Below are 18,770 nucleotides of genomic sequence, written 5' to 3' on the forward strand. Positions count from 1 at the left end.
CCTGTAACTGCTTCCAGGTTAATTGTCTTTAGCTCGAGAAGCTTGCTAGGTGATGGCACTACGAGTTTTGCCCTTCTGCCAGTTTCTGAGTCTCTGAGCTGTTGTGAGCTGTGCTGTGATATGCCAACAAAGGATCCCTGGAATATAAACTATAAACAGTTGTTTATAGCCAGTCCTTTGTCATTCACCCGGCTCCTTCGCTAGCCCCGTCGACTGTGCCTGGTAGGGGCTGGATGCAGTGTGCTAGAACTGAGGTATCAAAAAGAACTGCCCAAAGGAGCCACTCCCCAAGGGTGATCTATTTGTGGTTACTAGCTCGCCTGGAATCCCACTGGTGAGAAAAGTGAGATTTTAAAGGTATTTTATTGCTATTTGCTGTGTCCTACAACAGCCGAGTGAAAAACGTGGAGGAGCCCACCTGTAAGAGGTACTCTTTCCTGTTTGATTCAGAAACACCTGTGCCAAAGTGGGAACATGGGTCAGTTGAAACTCTTGTGATTTCAGTGGCTCTTCTGCATTTTGTTTCAGATTTTGCTCTTGGAGAATGTATCCACTGTGCTCTGCAAAGTCAAGTCTGCCCCTCACAATGACCTTGCTTGGGCCTGTCTGTTCATCAGACCCCCAGAATTTGGTCTCTAATTGATATATCTGGTAGCCATTCAGTCTCATAACGCAGCTTCATGCAGGGCTGTGACTTACCGGCCAAGAGCTTGTCTGGCAGTTGGTTGGCATTAGAAAACGTGCCTTTCCCAAGCGACATTTTTCCCTGGATCAGTGACGTTTCTGAAGGACTTTGTCTCGTACTTTGCAGCCCGCTATGGCTCTCTGGGCTCTGCCGCATGGAGCAGCAGCAGGATTTCAACAGCTCTGATTTCTCGGCAGTACCTCTCCATGCTGCAGCCACCTCCTCTGTTCTCTACCAGCCTCCCATCCAGACTGAGGGATTCGGGCGGCATCGTTTGATCCCCATTTGCCAGTGGCTTACCCCCCTCTGACACCATGTCAGGATGGTGTGACACACGGGAGAGCTGGTACTGATTTCCTAGCCCCGGCTGCCTGGCCTGGGTCAGGGTTATTAAAGAACCCACATGGCAGGGGTCCGGTTCCATTGACTCCCATGGCTGCTGTTCCAATGAGTAGCTCCAACTCTCACTAAAGATAGTTTCAGGCCTCTGAAAATCAGGTTCTAGGTGTCTCACCCAGACACCCCAGAGCAGTGGATGCTTTCTCCCCGTCAGTACCTGGCCCAAGCCGGGAAAGTTAATGATCCAACCAGCAGACCAAATTCGGTGATGAATCCAGGTCCCATGCCACCTGAGGCATGTTGCACATATGCTAAGAAGAAGTGGATGCTTTTGAAAAAATAGGTCTGAAGCTCACTGTGCCTCAGTTTATCTATCTTTTAAAATGAGTGTAACAAAATGTGCCGTGGAGGGGTGGCATGAGACTGCTCAGAAAATGCTTTGAGCTGCGCAAATAAACAGAAACACAGAGCGACGTTGTGCCACAGAAGAACATGTCCCAGGACTGAGTGTTTCCTGCTGCTCTCGCTAACATTTTGTTGTTAAACATGGTCCTGCAGTAAAGCCTCTGAAATCCCACAGAGAGAAATACTCACAGGCCATCAGCTCAGTCCAGGGAAGCAGCGCAAGGTGCTGTCAGATGCTGCTGCTGTAGAATGACATGGGAGAGGGAGGAGAGCTGCAGACACAGAAGAGTCTCTCCCAAAGGTTAGCTAATCCTCCAGCAGATTACACTGGGGCTGGGGCTGATTAAGAAGGATTCCGATTCCACTAGATCAGTGAATAAAACCAGCCCTGTTCATACTCGGGAGCAGGGGAATTTTTGTCATTTGATATCTGCTCGATTTATTATATTCGTATTTATTGAGAGCAGGGCCCCATTGTGTTGGGCACTGCAGACACAGATGGCGAGGGACAGACCATGCCCTGCGGTGTTTACAATCTACCTAAACAAAGCAAACAATATTATGCACAACTGGGGAACTAAGGTGCAAAGAGAATTGGCCAAGGTCGCACAGTGAGTCAGTGGCAGAGAAGGCAATTGACCAACCACCCTCAGGATGAGAGACCAGCTTCCCATTGCACAGCTAGAGGATCAGGCAGCTCACGCTTCGCAGAAATGGCTGCTCTTAGGCTAGCCCTGGAAATGTACAGGGGTGGAGAGGCAGAGCTTATAAGCAGAGGTAACTATTAGTGTGTTTGCACCAGAGAAGGCTGTAATTAACACTGGCTTTATCCCCGACACATAGAGAGCCGTGCAGTGCATGTGGCATTATGTTTTATGAATACCCCAGGCTGAGTGCAGAGTATGTCGCGTTGATTAATGGTACTTATTAGACTTCATTCTCTCCCTAATTGGCATTTTTGTGTACAGTGTGTCAGCATGAAGGTGCCCTCATTAGCCTGATTAGCACTCTTGTCAGTCACCTGTCACCCAGCCAGGCTCTCCTGCTCCCTGGAATGGCGACTGACTTTTCCCCGGGATTTAAATATAGAGGCGCTACCGGCTTTTCTGAATAAAGCAAAGAAGCCACCTCCAGGGCCTGTCCATTTGCGTCCCTGCCGCCCACTGCCTCATCAATCACTCTCTGAGCACACTGCCTCTGCAGGGAGGCAGCTGTCTCCGGGGATGGCGGCCCCATCCCTCACTCTGCTACCGCTGAGATCAACCAGGGGCTGTCCAATCTAGAGCTGAGCCCAACCTGCAGAGCTGGAGGATTTCAGACAGGGAGAGCCCCTTTGAAGTGCCTTGCTACGGTGACACGGTGAAGTGTCCTTTTAGATCTCAGAAGTCTTTTGTACTGGAGTTGGTGTGGGTAGGAAAGTCTTCCCTTCCCATTGCCCCATATACATATAGTGTAGCACTCCGCTCTGTTAGAGTATGGAGGTGAGGAGAGATTAAAAAGACTGGGACTGTTCAGCTTGGAAAAGAGACAATGAAGGAGGGATATGATAGAGGTCTATAAAATCATGACTGGTGTGGAGAAAGTAAATGAGGAAGTGTTATTTACTCCTTCTCACAACACGAGAACTAGGGGTCACCAAATGAAATTAATAGGCAGCAGATTTAAAACAAACAAAAGGAAGTATTTCTTCACACAACGCACAGGCAACCTGTGGAACTCCTTGCCAGAGGATGTTGTGAAGGCCAAGACTATAACTGGATTCAAAAAAGAACTAGATAAATTCATGGAGGATAGGTCCATCGATGGCCATTAGCCAGGATGGGCAGGAATGGTGTCCCTAGCCTCTGTTTGCCAGAAGCTGGGAATGGGCAACAGGGAATGAATCACTTGATGATTTCCTGTTCTGTTGATTCCCTCTGGAGCACCTGGCATTGGCCACTGTCGGCAGACAGGATACTGGGCTAGATGGACCTTTGGTCTGACCCAGTGTGGCCATTCTTATGTTCTTATGGATCAGAGCCCCAGCGCTGGAGTGACTTCAGACAAGACTGGACCGGACAGTACACTTCATCGGAACAATCCTGCACTGGCTGGATGGGGGCCTGTAGATGGACTCAAAGCCCCCTGTGCCTTTTTTTCATCTCTAATGGCTATGATTCCTGGCAGCCTCTAGGCCAGGGAGATCGTGGCACCTGGCAGCAAACAGCCTGCTTATTTGTGAACACCCTTAAGGGGATCTGGGCTTGTTTGAAGCCGTGGAGCTACTGCAGCTGCCAACAAGACTAAAGGAAGAGGGTACAGAGCGGCCACTGACGTACAGCCAAAGGCGGGGAGGACCTCTGACCTGGCAGTCTCTGCGTGTTTGTGTTACCTTATGTCAAAGGCCAACCCGTAGCAGGGACCCCACATGGCGCCTCCGGGGGGAGCAGCGGCTGTGGAGGGGGGCAGCTGCAGAATCACCCTGGGGCGAGAGGCTGTCCAGAGGCCCCTTTGGAACGATGTTTGGGAGGATCCAGGACTTGCAGTCTTACTCCACCCTAACCCCATCTCCCCCCAGCCCAAAGCCAGCAGGTTGGGGGTAGGGGAGACAAGAGGGCCCCTACCTGTCGTAGTCTCCATTGCAGAGGGCTCGCACAGGGATGGAGAATGCCTGCCACACAGGGTTGAGCGTGTTCTTAACCACTTCCGTTTTGTGGCAGATGGTGAAGCTGCGGGACAGGGAGGGGCGTGTGGTTATCCAACCAAGCCATGGGCTAACCCTGAGAGCCCTGACGCCTTCCTGGAGACTGTGTTAGGGGCCTCTCTGGCTGTGTGGGGCCTTCAAACCCGGCCCCTTAGCCTTCACGCCGCCACGGACACTCGCCCGGCCTTGCAAACGCTGCCACCGAAGCTTTAGCGGCTGGAGAATCCCCTCAGAGCCTGCGGCCTTGTCTGGCGCCTTACCCAAAGACCGGGAGCCTTCACATCACTCTAGCGGGCTTTGGAGCGAGTTCCCAGCCCTGCAGACGGATGTCCCGACATCCTCTCCATACGGGCAGCGGCAGGGTGAGACTCAATTCGCTCCTGCACCCATGGGCCTCAGCCCAGATACACAGAGGGTCTAGGGCTGAGAGGGGAGACCAGCCTGCAGGGGCCGGTCAGCTTTTGGCCTCTCAGGGCCTGATCCTGAGAGGACCTGAGTGCTCATGACTCCCACTGAAGTCAGTGGGAGCTGAGTGTGCTGGGTGCCCCTCGCTGTCGCATCTAGGCACTTCTCAGACTCCTTAACCACTCACGCTCAGGCCCTGCCCCTCTGGGGAGCACTCAAGGAGCACAGGGTCTCACCGTGCTATGGACCTGGCCTGCTTACAGCACCCACCCTGGGTGTGAGCCTCCCAGATGTCTGCGTCCAGCAGGCCCAGGGTAAACGGGACGTGTCTCCAAGGCCCCATGCAATATGCTGATCAGCACAGTGAAGGAAGGCAGTTTGGGGCGGGCGGGGGGGGGAGTCAGAGGGGCTGCCTTTGATGCAAGCCTGCGGCATGTGCTCCGAATGGGAGCGCCAGCTCACCCCTGCCCTGTTTGTCTTTGATTTAGAGAGATCAATGGGATGAATGTCTCCATTCTACTTGGCACACGGCTCATTAAGCGTTCCCATCCCCCGGAGGAATTACAGCCTCGTTTCTTCTCTCATCTGCCGGATTCGGGAGAACTCAGGAGGAATTTCATACAGCACCTTGCAATGTGCTGCGAGGGGAGGTTGGCTCCCCGCGCCCTGCTGCCTAGGGATGCACCAGTCCCCATGCCCAGCAGATCAGAGCTGTCACATGCACTTTGCATGGGTGTGAATGGCGGCGGGGGGTGGGAGGGGGTTAATGCATGTTGCATCCCACAGGTTTGTCTGGGCTGGGAACCGAGTGGTGTTTTACATGGCGGACACTCCCACCGCTGAGCACCCTGGAGCCAGTCACGGTAGCAGGTTATGGCCAACCCCGAGGGTCCCTTCCCAGGTATCTTGAGGTGCAGCAAGAAATCTAGGGGAATTCTGCCATTAACTCTTGGAACGGCGGCCTTTGCCAGACTGCCAGCTAAAGCAAGGCTGTCTAGGGTGCTGTCTGTCCCTGACTCCTCACAGCTTTAGGGTGCCATGCACGTCACTGGGTGACGGCTCCTGGGTGCTGGCTCAGGCCTGAATGCACCCATTCCTTCACACTGATCAGTGCACCAGGGGTCAGCCATAGCAGCGAACACCTCCCCAGCCCTGTTTCCACCTGTGCTTCCCCACGGGAGTGTGGCAGGCCCAGCTAGCCAGTGAGGGCCTCTCCCCCTCCCACCCATCCCCAGCTGAAGGATGCTGCTGTCTCTGCTCTTTGCCTGAACCAGGCAGAGGGCTGGAAGCAAGAGGGAGAAACCTTGAGGGGCCAGCATGGCGCCATGGCAGGTAGGCATGGGACCCTGCCCCAGGCCTGCTAGCCTGGGGAGGTGAGCGCTGGGTTGGCACTTACGTTCCATCCTCGTTGCTTCGGTAGAACACCATGAAGGGGTCGGACTTCCCGAAGAAATCTTTCTTGTCCAGCTTGTTGGCACAGAACTGCATTGTGGCCACGTCCTGGAGGGAGAAGCATACGCGCTGTGAGTGGCACCAGGGTCGGGGGATGCCACCAGCCCAGCGGACTCCGAAACAGCCCTGCACTCATGGGGGTGGTCGAGGAGAGAGCTACAGCCTGACGGGTACACTCTGCCCTGGGGCAGCCAGGGTGGCATAGTGCAGGGGGAGTCAGGTCAGAACTGGGATGTGCTGGAGGAATTGGGAGGGGACTTAGGACTGGGCTAGCAGGGGCTGTGGGTGGGGAGTGAGGAGCAGCAGCAGAGCTGGGGGGAGCCCAGGGCTGGGCTAGCAGGGGCTGGGGGTTCGGACTGAGGGGCAGCAGCAGAGCTGGGAGGCTGCAGAGGACTGGCTCGGTGGGGCAGAGGTTGCTTGTTGATAAAGCAGCAGGACCATGCAAGGGGAAGCTTCACAGCATTTAAGTCCAGAAGGGCCCTAGACCATCTCCTGGCTGCCTGTGTAGCACAGGCCCCGAATGGCACCCATCCGCCCCTGCACTGAGCCCAAAGTCTGTAATTAGATCAAAGCATTGCCATCCTCAGGAACCGAGGGGCCCTACGCCCAAGACCCTGTCAGTGGCAACAAATTGATTTGCTGGGATATGCCCAGAGAGTCCTTGTGCTGCAGAGGAAGGCAAACCCCCCGAGGTCCCTGCCCATCTGAGCTGGGAGGAAGTTCCGTGCCAAGCCCACCCTCGCCTGCAGCCAGCAAGCTGGGACTCCTCACAGCTCCACCAGGAGCAACAGAAAGGGGCTGCTGGGCAGGGGCGAGGCTGGTGACTTACATCCCAGTGCAGGAAGCCCAGGAACTGCCATGTAAAGCATCACAGCTGGGCCCTGCGGGAGGCCTGGCCTGAGCATGCGCTATGTGTTCGTGAGGAGACACCAGAGCAGACGTCAGCCTTGGGGCAGGTCCCCTTTCTGGTGGCTGGGGCAGCTCTCGTTAGTACAGGGTTAGCTCCCTCTGTGCATCCCACCCTGCTTGGGACACGCCATGTCGCATGGCAACCCACAAGGACCAAACCCCATGAAGCCATAACGCCCCGAGGCAGCAGCCTAGGCAGCGCCAACATGCCAGCAGCCTGGGCTGAAAGGGAGATGGAGCCTGGAATCCAGCATCGTCTCTGGGCCTCGGTTGGTGGCAGTGTGGGAAGTTCCTGAGGGCAGCAGAGATGAAGGGGCGGAGGGGCTGGGCTCATACACCTGCTCCCTATCAGGAAGGGGGGGCAGGAGAAACCCTTAACTGTGCATTTCCTGGTTCTCCCATGGCTGAGTTTTGCTCAACTCCATGTTCTGTGGGGGGATGACGTACCACCGAGCTGCCGGCGGGCTTTGCCATTGACTATGAGATGGGGGGTTTGGTGCTGTTGCTGGCTGTAGCGAGGTTAAACGATCCCTGGAACTGCCACTAGCAGCCTCTGGTTTCCACGAGCTTAGATTGGCCCATGTGGGTCTTTTATTAATAAGTGCATGGCCTATTGTGATCACATGACGCAGCCCCCAGATGAGAGGTCTCCAAGTAGAACCCAGGAACTGCAGGAAGTGGTATTAGTCAGTCAGTAGGGGGTGCTCTCCCCAGGCAGTCAGTGCTGACGCCAATGCCCCAGCGTGGCACTAGGGGGTGCTGTGCTGCTGGAGGGGCTGCCATTTAGACAAGCAGTAAAACTGATCCTCTGGGGATTTTAAAGATCCCCTGGTCGTTTCCCCAAAGAACCCCAGTGTCCTGGCCAAATTCCAGCCTGGGTCCTACTGTGCCGCACCAAATCCCCCCTGCAGCTTCAGCTAGCTCCAGGATCCTTTTCTTCTCTTCCCCTAAGTTGTTGCACAGCATGGTCATGTGTGGGTGAGCAGCTGCTGTGCTCCGCCCCAGCGATGGCTGCATTTCCACAGTGAGCAAGTGATCCAGCCACTCCATCCCTTTCAGAATACATTTGTGACTGAGCCCGGAGGAGCCTGGTCTAGTGGTTAGAGCAGGGGACTGGGAGGGCTCCTGGGTTCCATCGCTAGCTCTGGTAAGGAGTGTGGTCTGTGCTTAGAGGAGGGGCTTAGCAGTCAGGACTTCTGGATCCCTGGCTCTGCCCTTACTGGTGGGGAGACCGACCTTGGGCTGGTCACTTCCCCTGTGTGCTTGTCTCCCGCTCTGCGTGATGGGGTTTATAATGCTTACCCAAAGCCCTTTGAGCCTTCCACAGGAAAGGTGCTATAGACCTGTGACATGTTATTATAATAATCCTGGGGAATAGGACCCGGGGCTGCTGAACCAAGCGCCGAGGCAGCAGAAACTGACAGCGGGGAGAGACTGCAAATGCAGGGCTGGCTGGCTGGCTGCTCCCTGAGCCCTGCCTCCCGTTATAGATGCCCTGGAGCAGGGGTGGGTAAACTACAGCCTGGGGACCGCATCAGGCCTTTCAGACATTTTAATCCGGCCTTGAGTTCCCACCGGAGAGTGGGGTCTGGGGCTTGTCCAGCTCCAGCGGGGAGCGGGGTTGGGGGCTTGCCCCACTCTGCACATGCCATGGATCTGTGCGGCTCCCAGAAGCAGCGGCATGTCCCCCCTCTGGCTCCTACACGTAGAGGCAGCCAGGGGGCTTCGCACACTGCCCCCACCCCAAGTGCCGCCCCCGCAGCTCCCATTGGTCAGGAATCACAGCCAATGGGAGATGCAAGGGTGGCACCTGCGGACAGGGCCCTGTGCAGAGCCATCTGGCTGCACCTCCACGTAGGAGCCGGAGGGGGGTACATGCTGTGACGAACTGGGACTGTTCTTAATGTGGTCTTTGAATGCTGAGTGGGGAGTGTTGGCTGGGAAGGCAGGGGAGGTTGGCTAGGACGGTCTGCATTGGGGGATGGGAGACTGGCCTTGAGGGAAGATACCTGAGCATGTAACATGAGAACCCAGGAAGGAGTTAGAGGCCAGGTGACACCTTTGCCCGGGGAAACTGAACAAAGGCTGTGGGAGGGGTCACTGAAGGGAGAGTTTCAGGAGCTGGCTGGTGGAATGGCTGGGAGGTAGACAGGGCTCTGACCTCCCAAGGGGGCTGTGGGGCCCTGGGACCCCAAAATGGACCTAACTGGGGCGGATCCTGTTGACTGTGACTGAAAGACCTGTCTTGGACTGTGTTCCTGTCGTCTAAATAAACCTTCTGCTTTACTGGCTAGCTGAGAGTCATGGTGAATCGCAGGAAGCCGGGGGTGCAGGGCCCTGAGCCCCCCCACACTCCGTGACACATGCTGCTGTTTTCGGGAGCTGCTTGAGGTAAGCGCCTCCCGGAGCCTGCACACCTGGCCCCCTCCAGCACCCCAACCTCCTCCCCATCCCTTATCCGCCTCCTGCCCTCTGAACCCCTCAGTCCCAGCCTGAAGCACCCTCCTGCACCCCCAACCCCTCATCCCCATCCCAGAACCCTCACCCCCCCCGCACCCCAACCCCCTGCTCCAGCCTGTAACCCCCTCCCACATCCTGAATTCCTCATTTCTGGCCCCACTCCAGAGCCTGCTCCCCCAGCCAGAGCCCTCACCCCTCCCACACTCCAACCCCCAATTTTGTGAGCATTCATGGCCCACCATACAATTTCCATACCCAGATGTGGTCCTTCGGCCAAAAAGTTTGCCCACCCCCGCCCTGGAGTCTGGCAGAGACCCCCGGACAGTGGAAGGCAGCCTTGGATAAGGGGCTGTGCGGAGCATCTGTTACCCCCATGATGCCAGTCTCCCTAGTGACTGCAGCAAAAGTTGCCATGAGGGTGCAGTCTGGTCCAGTGTTGGGCAGGAAGCAGTGGTGCCCTCTGCCCCTCATCTGAACACCTGCTCAGTGCGGAGGCTGATGGGAACTGCAAGCCCCCAGCTCCCATTGGGATAGGACGGATCCTTTAAAGGCCCCTAGAGCGACCCCACTGCCCCGGCTGCTGGGCCAGCTGCCACACACTGTGTGGGCTCTGGCACCAGCCCCTCAGCGTGACGGGGAAGGGAGCAGAGGTAGCACTTTCCACACCACCATGCTGGCTGGACACCCCATCCAAGGCCCGCAAGGCACCAGCACCATTGGCTGCCTGTGAAAGCTGCCCGCCAGTCTCAACCCTGCTCCTCTGCTGGGCTCTGCGCGGGATAGAGAAGGTGCCTTTCTCCAACGGATCCAAAGCCCGAGGAGGTGTTGCCGTCCCTGGCCGGGGCTGGGTGAGGTGCAGCCCTGATGGGAGCTGCTTCACCCTCTGCCAGGATTTGTGATCTTCACACCAGCTGGCAGGCTGGCCTCAGCCACCGGGCCCAATTCCCTCCCTCATCACCCTGATGTAAATCAGGAGTGACTCCACCAGGCCCGATTCCTCCTTCATCATCCTGGTGTCAATCAGGAGTGACTCCACCGGGCCTGATTCCCCACTCATCACCCCGGTGTCAATCAGGAGTGACTCCACCGGGCCCAATTCCTCCCTCATCACCCCGGTGTCAATCAAGAGTGATTCCACCGGGCCCAATTCCCCCCTCATCATCCCGGTGTCAATGAGGAGTGACTCCACTGGGCCCAATTCTCCCCTCCAGTGTAAATCAGGAGTGACATTACTGAAGTCAGTGGTGCCAGAGGTGTCAAATGCGTGGGAGTGAGAGGAGAATCTGGCCCCAGTCAAACGGCTCAGCCTGCAGTGTCAGCCCCATCTGCGCACAGGGGAGCGAATTCCTCTGTGCAGCAGAACAGCTGGCAGGGCTGCTTTGTATTCGCTCCAGCAGGTTCCTGTAAGGGAGGGGATGCAGGTGTCTGGGCTAGTGCATGGGAGGGGGGGCATGGAGGATATGTCCAGTGTGGTGGGGGAGGCGTGTGAGCACGTGTACAAACACACGTGTAGAACGTGTACACCGGAGAGCGTGCCAGTGTGGATCTTTTGTGGGGCATGTTTGTGAGCGTGTGTGACTGTGAAATGGGTGTGGGTGTGTGCCTCTGTGTAGGTGGTGTTTAGAGTGGGTGTGTCTGTGGGGCCAGCAATTGGCTGTTTGGGGGCCATGTGCCCATGTGGGAGTTGCCCTGGGCTGAGTTTGGAGCTGTCCGGGTTTCCCAGTGGAGCGGAGGGTGCACATGGCCCGGCTGCGGCCCCCACCACGCAGCAATGCAGCAGTTGGTGATAACAGACGGGCTGGCTCCCAAGGAGCGGTCACCGAGGGTCACACTCTGCAAGCTTGTGCCAGCTGCCTCCTGCTGCATTCGTGGGTAGCCCCGTCTGTGTCTCCTGGGCACAGGCACGAGCTGCCAGGAGCAGTCTGCTCCCGGAGAGGCAGGGTCTGCCTGAGCAGGAGAGCCCGTGGGGGCGCTCCTCCACGGCCTGGGCAGCCAGGCAGGGCTCTGAGCTGGGGACAGGACCCTGAACAAAAGAGCCGCCAGCTCCCCATGGAAGACAGTGGGGCACTTCATGGCACAGGGGCTGCACTGATGGAGGAGAAAAGTCCTGGGAGCCTGCCTGAGTCGGGCTAGACACCAAATGGGCACCTAACGCGCTGTCTGCACAGTCGTACCTGCAGATCGCTTCACACACACACACACGTACCCACACACCGCTACACACAGACACACATGCACACCACTACACACACACACATACCCGCACACCGCTACACACACATCCACACACGCACACCACTACACACACACATACCCGCATACCGCTACACACAAATCCACACACGCACACCACTACACACACACACGTACCCACACACTGCTACACACACACACATGTACCCACACACCGCTACACACACATCCACACATGCACACCACTACACACACACCTGCACACCACTACACACACACATACCCGCACACCGCTACACACACATCCACACACGGACACCACTACACACACACTCGTACCTGCAGATCGCCACACACACACACGTACCCACACACCGCTACACACACATCCACACACACACACCACTACACACACACACGTACTTGCAGATCACCTCACACACACACACACGTACCCACACACTGCTACACACATCCACACATGCATAACACTACACACACACACACCTGCACACCAGTACACACACACGTACCTGCACATCGCTACACACACATCCACACACGCACGCCACTACACACACACTTGTACCTGCACACCACTACGCACACACTCATAACTGCACATTGCTACACACACACACACATACTTGTACCTGCTCACTGCTACACATGCACACTCGTACCGATTCACTGCTACACACATGCACATACTTGTACCCGCTCATTGCTACACACACACATTCGTACCCATTCACTGCTACACACACGCACATACTTGTACCCGCTCACTGCTACACACACACACTCACACACTCGGACCTGCTCGCTTGCTGGGTTTTCTCAGGGGAGCCATTCCCTGGGCGGTACAGCTGGCTCTTCAGGCGGGTGCCCCACGGCCCGACTCAGAGGAATGGACTGGATTCCCGGAGCAGAGCTTCCCGCTCAGAAACACCAGCACCCACAGACACAGCAGGACTTAGGGGCTCGCAGCCTCCTTCTCCGAGCGCCAAGGTGAAGGCAGGCCCAGGGCTCGAGCAGAGCTTGGACAGTGTCCTGATGCCACCCCCACAGACCCTGCCCAGCCTCTGCTGGGTGCCAGCCCAGGAGCCCAGGGCCAGAGTAAACTGGCCTGGCTCCACTGGTGTTACCCCTGCTGCCCCACTGACCCCGGTGCAGTTACACCCGTTAGCTGAGGATCCAGCCCAGCGATGAGCCTGGTCTAGCACGTCCCCTCTCCAACGTACAAGGCAGGCCACCCAGGGTGCTCTGCGCAGGATACTGCGCTTGCTGCTGGGGATGATGGCCAAGGAAGGAGGTTACGTCCAGGCCACAGGCTGGGCCGGTGGGGTAGGACCATCGTTCCACTTGCCCGGCGCTGCTGTGATCCGGTGTCGCCCGGTTACAGGGATTCGCTCAGCACTTAGACCCTTCCTGGGGAGCAGGGCCTGCGGGAGTCCGACAGTGGTTCTGTTAATGCCCCACTCAAAGCGCTGGGGACAGCTGTCCTCCGTCACCTCACCCCCACTGCAGAAGGGTGGACATGCCGCTGGCGAGGCCCTTGTGGCTGGCTGTGCCTCATCTAGCGCCCCTGCTGACAGCTGCTCCAGGCCCGTGGTGGTTGCCTCTTCCCGTGACAGCCTTCGGCCAAGTCTCTCCTAGTCCCCCCCACCAGGGTAACAATCTAACAAATAATTCCAAGCCCTTGTGTGAGCTCTCAGCCCCGACACTGGGCCCAGAGGTCCTTCCGCCCCTTGTCTCAGGGCTTCACAGGGCTTCCATCTGCCAAGCTCACGGTTCTCAAGGTTCACCCTCCTTTCAGGGCAGGGGCTCGCAGGGTCCCCCTGGAGTCTACTGACAAGTCCCCCCAACACAAACTGAAACCACTTCTGCCTCTCTAGGCTGAAACGCCTGTTCCTCTTGAGTTTCCCCTGCTGCGCCCCTCAGCTGAATGTCTCCCCGGGCCAGAGCTGGCACCACTGCAGCGTGCTCCACCATGGTGGCTTCTCCAACTCTCCTGACCTCTTGCCAGGTTCTTCACTCGAGAGACAATCCCAGGGCCAGCCAGGCTTCCTCTCCGACCCTGCCAGCCTCTCCCCTGCCAAGGGAGGGAGAGCAGCAGCCCTGCCCACCCCCTGCAGCCCTCTTCTGCTCTGGGTAACCACCCAGCTCCTCCCCCAGCAGGGCTCATCTGGAACTGGGCGTGGCCCACACTCCTATTAACTCTTTCAGAGCCACCCCACACACCCAGACTGTGACTCGCTGAAGCCCATGGGCCGGAGCCCTTGGCTGGTGCCCATGGGACTCTGCTATCAACTGTGACACAGCTGTGCCGATCATGCCAGCCGAGGCTCCAGCCCCGGAACCACCTGGTTCTGCTGCAGACTAACTGCCGTGCTGCAGAAAAGCTGTATCCCGACACCTGGGGGATTTGATCTGGAGAGGCTGCTTGTGTGGATGACGATGCACCCCCAGGAAAGATGGTGGTTGTATTCGATTTAGGGCTTGGCTAGATGAACAGTTACTGTGTGCCAAGCAGGGGCGTCAATCCACAGTGCACCAGCCCACTACGCACTAACCGGTCCTCTGATCCCCTCCTGTTTCGAAGTGGGTAGATCAAAGCTCGCTAGGGAACTGTGACGTTGCACTCCATATGTTTTAGGAAATATGCTAATGAGCGTGAATATAATGTAACTGGAATATGCTTCATGCAAAAGGTCTCTTGTAAAGTATCATTACAAAGGTTATAATCTACTCAGAGTGTTCATCCTATTTGTATGCATGTATCATTCTTGTATCTGAAGCTAGAAATATAAAGTATAACTCTGAGGTACTATTGTAATTATGCAAAGTGTGGGCCATTGATGATGGTTTAGAATCTTGATGGCTCCCATTGACTAGGACAATTGGTTGTAAATGGCTCTGTTTACTTGTTAGCCTTCCTGTGTTCAGTAAGCCAGCCCAGGAAGAATGGTGGAATCCATCTTAAACCTGGCGCTTTTCCATGTAGAAGGAGGGGTGGGGATCCAGAGTGACAAAAGATTCCTGCCTTGTGCCAAAGCTATAAAAGGGGGTGGAAGAGAACACAGGATGGTCCAAGTCATGAGAAAGCCCCTGCTTTTCACCTAAGATTCCTGCTGGAACTAACCAGGACTGTACCAGGGGAAAGGATTGGGCCCAGACCAGGAAGGAGTCTAGTCTGTGAAAGAAGCTTATTGGAACATCTCTGAGGCTGAGATTTACCTGTAAATAGTTTCTTAATGTATTAGGCGTAGACTTGCGTGTTTTGTTTTATTTTACTTGGTAACTTACTTTGTTCTGTCTGTTATTACTTGCAACCACTTAAATCCTACTTTTTATACTTAATAAAATCACTTTTGTTTATTAGTAAACCCAGAGTAAGTGATTAATACCTGGGGGAGCAAACAGCTGTGCATATCTCTCTATCTGTGTTATAGAGGGCAGACAATTTATGAGTTTATCCCATATAAGCTTCATACAGAGTAAAACAGATTTATTTGGGGTTTGGATCCCATTGGGAACTGGGTGTCTGGATGCTGGAGATAGGTGACCTGCTAAGCAGTTTTTGGTTAAAGTCTGCAGCTTTGGGGGTGTGGACCAGACCTGGGTCTGTGTTGCAGCAGGCTAGCGTGTCTGGCTCAACAAGGCAGGGTTCTGGAGTCCCTCCATCCATCCATCCATCCATCCTCATACACGCCGTCCATCCCTATACACCCCATCCATCTATCTATCTAATCTATTGATAGATCTATCACCATACACCACATCTATCTATCTATCACCTACCTACATTCACCACCATGCATGGAAAGCTGCAGTGAGTCATGCAAAGAACCTGTAGGTCAAGCAAAGATGCTGGCGACAGGTGGAGAGCTGTAGCCATGCATGGGAAAATGGCTGTTCTGCACAGAATGGTGGTCAGTCCAGATTGGGAAGAACCAAGGAAGAGGCAGCGTTGCATGGAGAGAAGAGGCCATGCATGCCCCAGTGGTGGGGGAAGCAGCAAGCCAGAGGGCAGGACCCTGGTGCACAGGGCCACCAGCGAGCCTTGCTGGAGAAGCACTGATGTGCTGAGCTGACCATGCTTTGGAGCCTGGGTGAGATCTGGGTATGCTCCATGTCCTGCCGTGGACAGCCCTGAGATTTGCAGTAAGGGATATAAATCAGTGTTACTCAATGGACTGCAGCAGCAGTGTGAGGTTGATTTACACCAGCTGATTTACAAACCCATCCTCAGGGACTGCCAGCATCTCTGCAACAGAGAGAGGGACACTGGCAGAGCTGGGTGTGGGGAGTCCAGGGTTGGGCTAGCAGGGGGCTGCGGGATGGGAGTGAGGGGCACCAGCAGAGCTGGACGGCTGGAGGGAGCCCAGGGCTGGGATAGCAGGAGGCTGTGAGTCAAGACTGAGGGGCACCAGCAGATCTGTGCCGGGGGAAGCTTGCCTGGCCCTTGCTTGCGTTCTGCCCACTTCTCAGAGCATTATGTTCAGCCACAAATGTTTAATAAGAGAACAAAGCAAAACAAGTAAAAGCCCTGACTGCGCAATATTCCTCATGCCGTCCCCTCCCCCTCCTGGGCCTTTCTGCTTGGCAAGATTAAGTGATCAAATATTAATCAGGAGTAATTATCCCTCCTCAGGCACCGCTCTCCTCCCGCAATGTGTGTTCCCAACCTAGCTCTGCTCCCCGCAACCCCTGCCTCTCAGCTTCCCAGCCGGCATGGAGCCTCACCACAGGTCACCGGCTGGGGTCAGGCTGGAGCGCGGAGCTGGCAACTATCTGTGCGCGTGGAAAGCAGCTGCTGAAGATTGAGGAGACGGGAGCAGGTGATGGGCTAGGGCCTCTCAATCCATGCAGGGGGAGAGAGGGGATCGGGGCCATGCTGGGAGGGCCGCGCAGCACAGGACAGCACTGGGGGAAGATACCATGAGGGAGTCTCCCTGCCACCTAGCACTACACGGCGGCACTGGGGTCAGCCCATGGGATGGGTAAACCAACCTCAGCTGAACGCCACGTTCCCCAAACGAGGCATGGGTAAACTCGGTTCCCCCTCGACGACACTACTGGGGTCAGCATGGACTGCAAGGGGAGAGCGCCCCCTGCTGGCCCCCGCTCCCTATAGCACAGCGCCCCTAGCACTGTCCTGGGGCCAGCACTGCCTCTGAGGGGAGAGCGCCCCCTGCTGGCCCCTGCGCCCTATAGCACAGCGCCCCTAGCACCGTCCTGGGGTCAGCACGGACTGCGAGGGGAGAGCGCCCCCTGCTGGCCCGCGCTCTATAGCTCAGTGCCCCTAGCACCGTTCTGGGGTCAGCACGGACTGCGAGGGGAGAGCGCCCCCTGCTGGCACCCACGCCCTATAGCACAGTGCCCCTAGCACCGTTCTGGGGCCAGCACGGACTGCGAGGGGAGAGTGCCCCCTGCTGGACCCCCACGCCCTATAGCACAGCGCCCCTAGCACCGTTCTGGGGCCAGCACGGACTGCGAGGGGAACGTGCCACCTGCTGGCTCCCCACGCCCTATAGCACAGGGCTCCTAGTACTGCCCTGGGGCCAGCACGGACTGCTAGGGGAGAGCGCCCCCTACTGAACCACCCACCTCACTCCCTGCAGACACTGGGTTTCCTTGGGAAAGATCTCCCATCCCAGCAGTGACCCGACCAGACCCCCTGCCAGCACATGGGATCCGCTGTGCTCCTGGGGGTGGGGGATGTGTGATGTGCACATGCCCATGGGTGGGAACTCAGCACACATCCTTCTTCCCCTCCAGGACCCCGCCTGTCCCGAGGACAGACTCCTCCATCTGCCTCCCCACCTCCCCTTGGGACCCTGCCCAGTGGAATCCCACCCCAGGTGAGTTCTGGGAGTCTCCCACAGCTGCCAGGTGCCCTCCTGCCAGTGCCAGTGAGACCCACTGGGCGGCACAGCAGCCACAACTCACCCGGCAGTTGCCCAGCTCCTCGGCCGACAGGATGATGGTGCCACACTTTTTCCCTGGAATCCCACTGCAGAAGAAAAGAGAGGGGGTCTGAGCCACTAGGCTGGCTCTGCCCAGAGAGCACCCCCCAACCCTGGGCTGGCCCTGCCCCAAGGTCGCCCCCTGGGTCCCGGCCACCGGCCCCGCACACTGCTCCCCAGCTGCTGTTTCCGTGCCTGGGGCCCTGCGCCCGGGACTCCGCTGCCCGGCCCTGCACCCGAGGCTCTGCTCCCTGGCTCCGTGCCCACCCCCACCTGTGGTCCCAGTCTCGGTCCCCTTACCCCTGTCTGGGTCCCCGACTCCCAGAGACATGGCCCTGCTCCCGGACCCAGCTCTGGGAGCTGGGTGGGTGTGGTCAGGGGTAAGGGGGGGCATGAGGTAAAAAGTAAAAACTGCTTTCAGCACCCCCCCATATTAAAAAAGTGTTCCAGCACCACTGCCCGGCCTTGGGATGGCATTTGGAGGGCTGTAATCCAGCGCACTGTGTCTGCGCCACACCTGCCTGCCAAGTTACTGGGGAGCACACTTCCCCACCCCACCTGGCCTTGTCTGCACCAGGACGCCCCCGAGGTGTCGCTCTCTGGGGTGCAGCCCTGGAACAGACAGGGCTCAGGCTGTTCTCGCCCTGCATGCTGGGTGTCCTGCACTGGCATTAGCTCCAGCTGGGCCCTTGGCAGTGTCACCCTGTAGAGGGGTTTGGCCGGGACTCGTCCCTCTCCGGGGCGGCGGGGAACCACACCGACTCTCTACTTCCTTTCAGTTGTGACGGGGAATTAGCCTGGCCGCGGGGGTCTCGCAGTAGGGGCAGCAGTAGAGGCAAAACATAACAGTTATTCACACCCAGTCGGGTGTAGTGAGTCACGGGCTCAGGTCCTCAGCCAGGAGCTGAGCAACACTTATATAACACTGGTCTACAATTTTTGAGAAGTCGTCTGCTTCAGAGATAAAATGTGCTAGTTATTATGTATTTTGATGTGCTGAATTCAAATATGACAATTAAAACAACTGATTGGCTACTGTTTCTAAGATATTTAAGTTTTTACATTTTATGTCTATGTATATTGTGTAGATAGTAGAGTTTTAATAATAAATTGTAAACCTAGGTCTTTTCATGTGTTTATGGTTGCTTTACATGATAATATTTCACCTGTCCTGTTTATGTAATACTTTAAAAATCAGCAAAAGGGTTATATAAATAAAATTTATTATGAAACAAAAGGCAAAAAAACTATTATGTACATAGTTTAG

At 56.4% G+C, this 18,770-nt stretch overlaps 1 protein-coding gene across 4 annotated transcripts in view; it reads right to left on the minus strand.

The window, feature by feature from the left end:
• The window catches only part of LOC101950669 (copine-5), a 181,410-nt gene that overhangs the window by 85,215 nt on the left and 77,425 nt on the right, over positions 1-18,770 (minus strand). For all 4 annotated transcript variants that reach the window (XM_065592444.1, XM_042861853.2, XM_042861852.2 and 1 more), the window contains 3 exons: positions 17,487-17,550; positions 5,914-6,017; positions 4,033-4,137 (listed from right to left, as the gene is read on the minus strand). In XM_065592444.1, coding sequence (XP_065448516.1) covers positions 4,033-4,137; positions 5,914-6,017; positions 17,487-17,550 — 273 coding nt within the window. The remainder of the gene's footprint in view (positions 1-4,032; positions 4,138-5,913; positions 6,018-17,486; positions 17,551-18,770) is intronic.

The sequence above is a fragment of the Chrysemys picta genome, chromosome 4 (assembly GCF_011386835.1).
Source record: "Chrysemys picta bellii isolate R12L10 chromosome 4, ASM1138683v2, whole genome shotgun sequence".
NCBI classification, from domain to species: domain Eukaryota; kingdom Metazoa; phylum Chordata; order Testudines; family Emydidae; genus Chrysemys; species Chrysemys picta.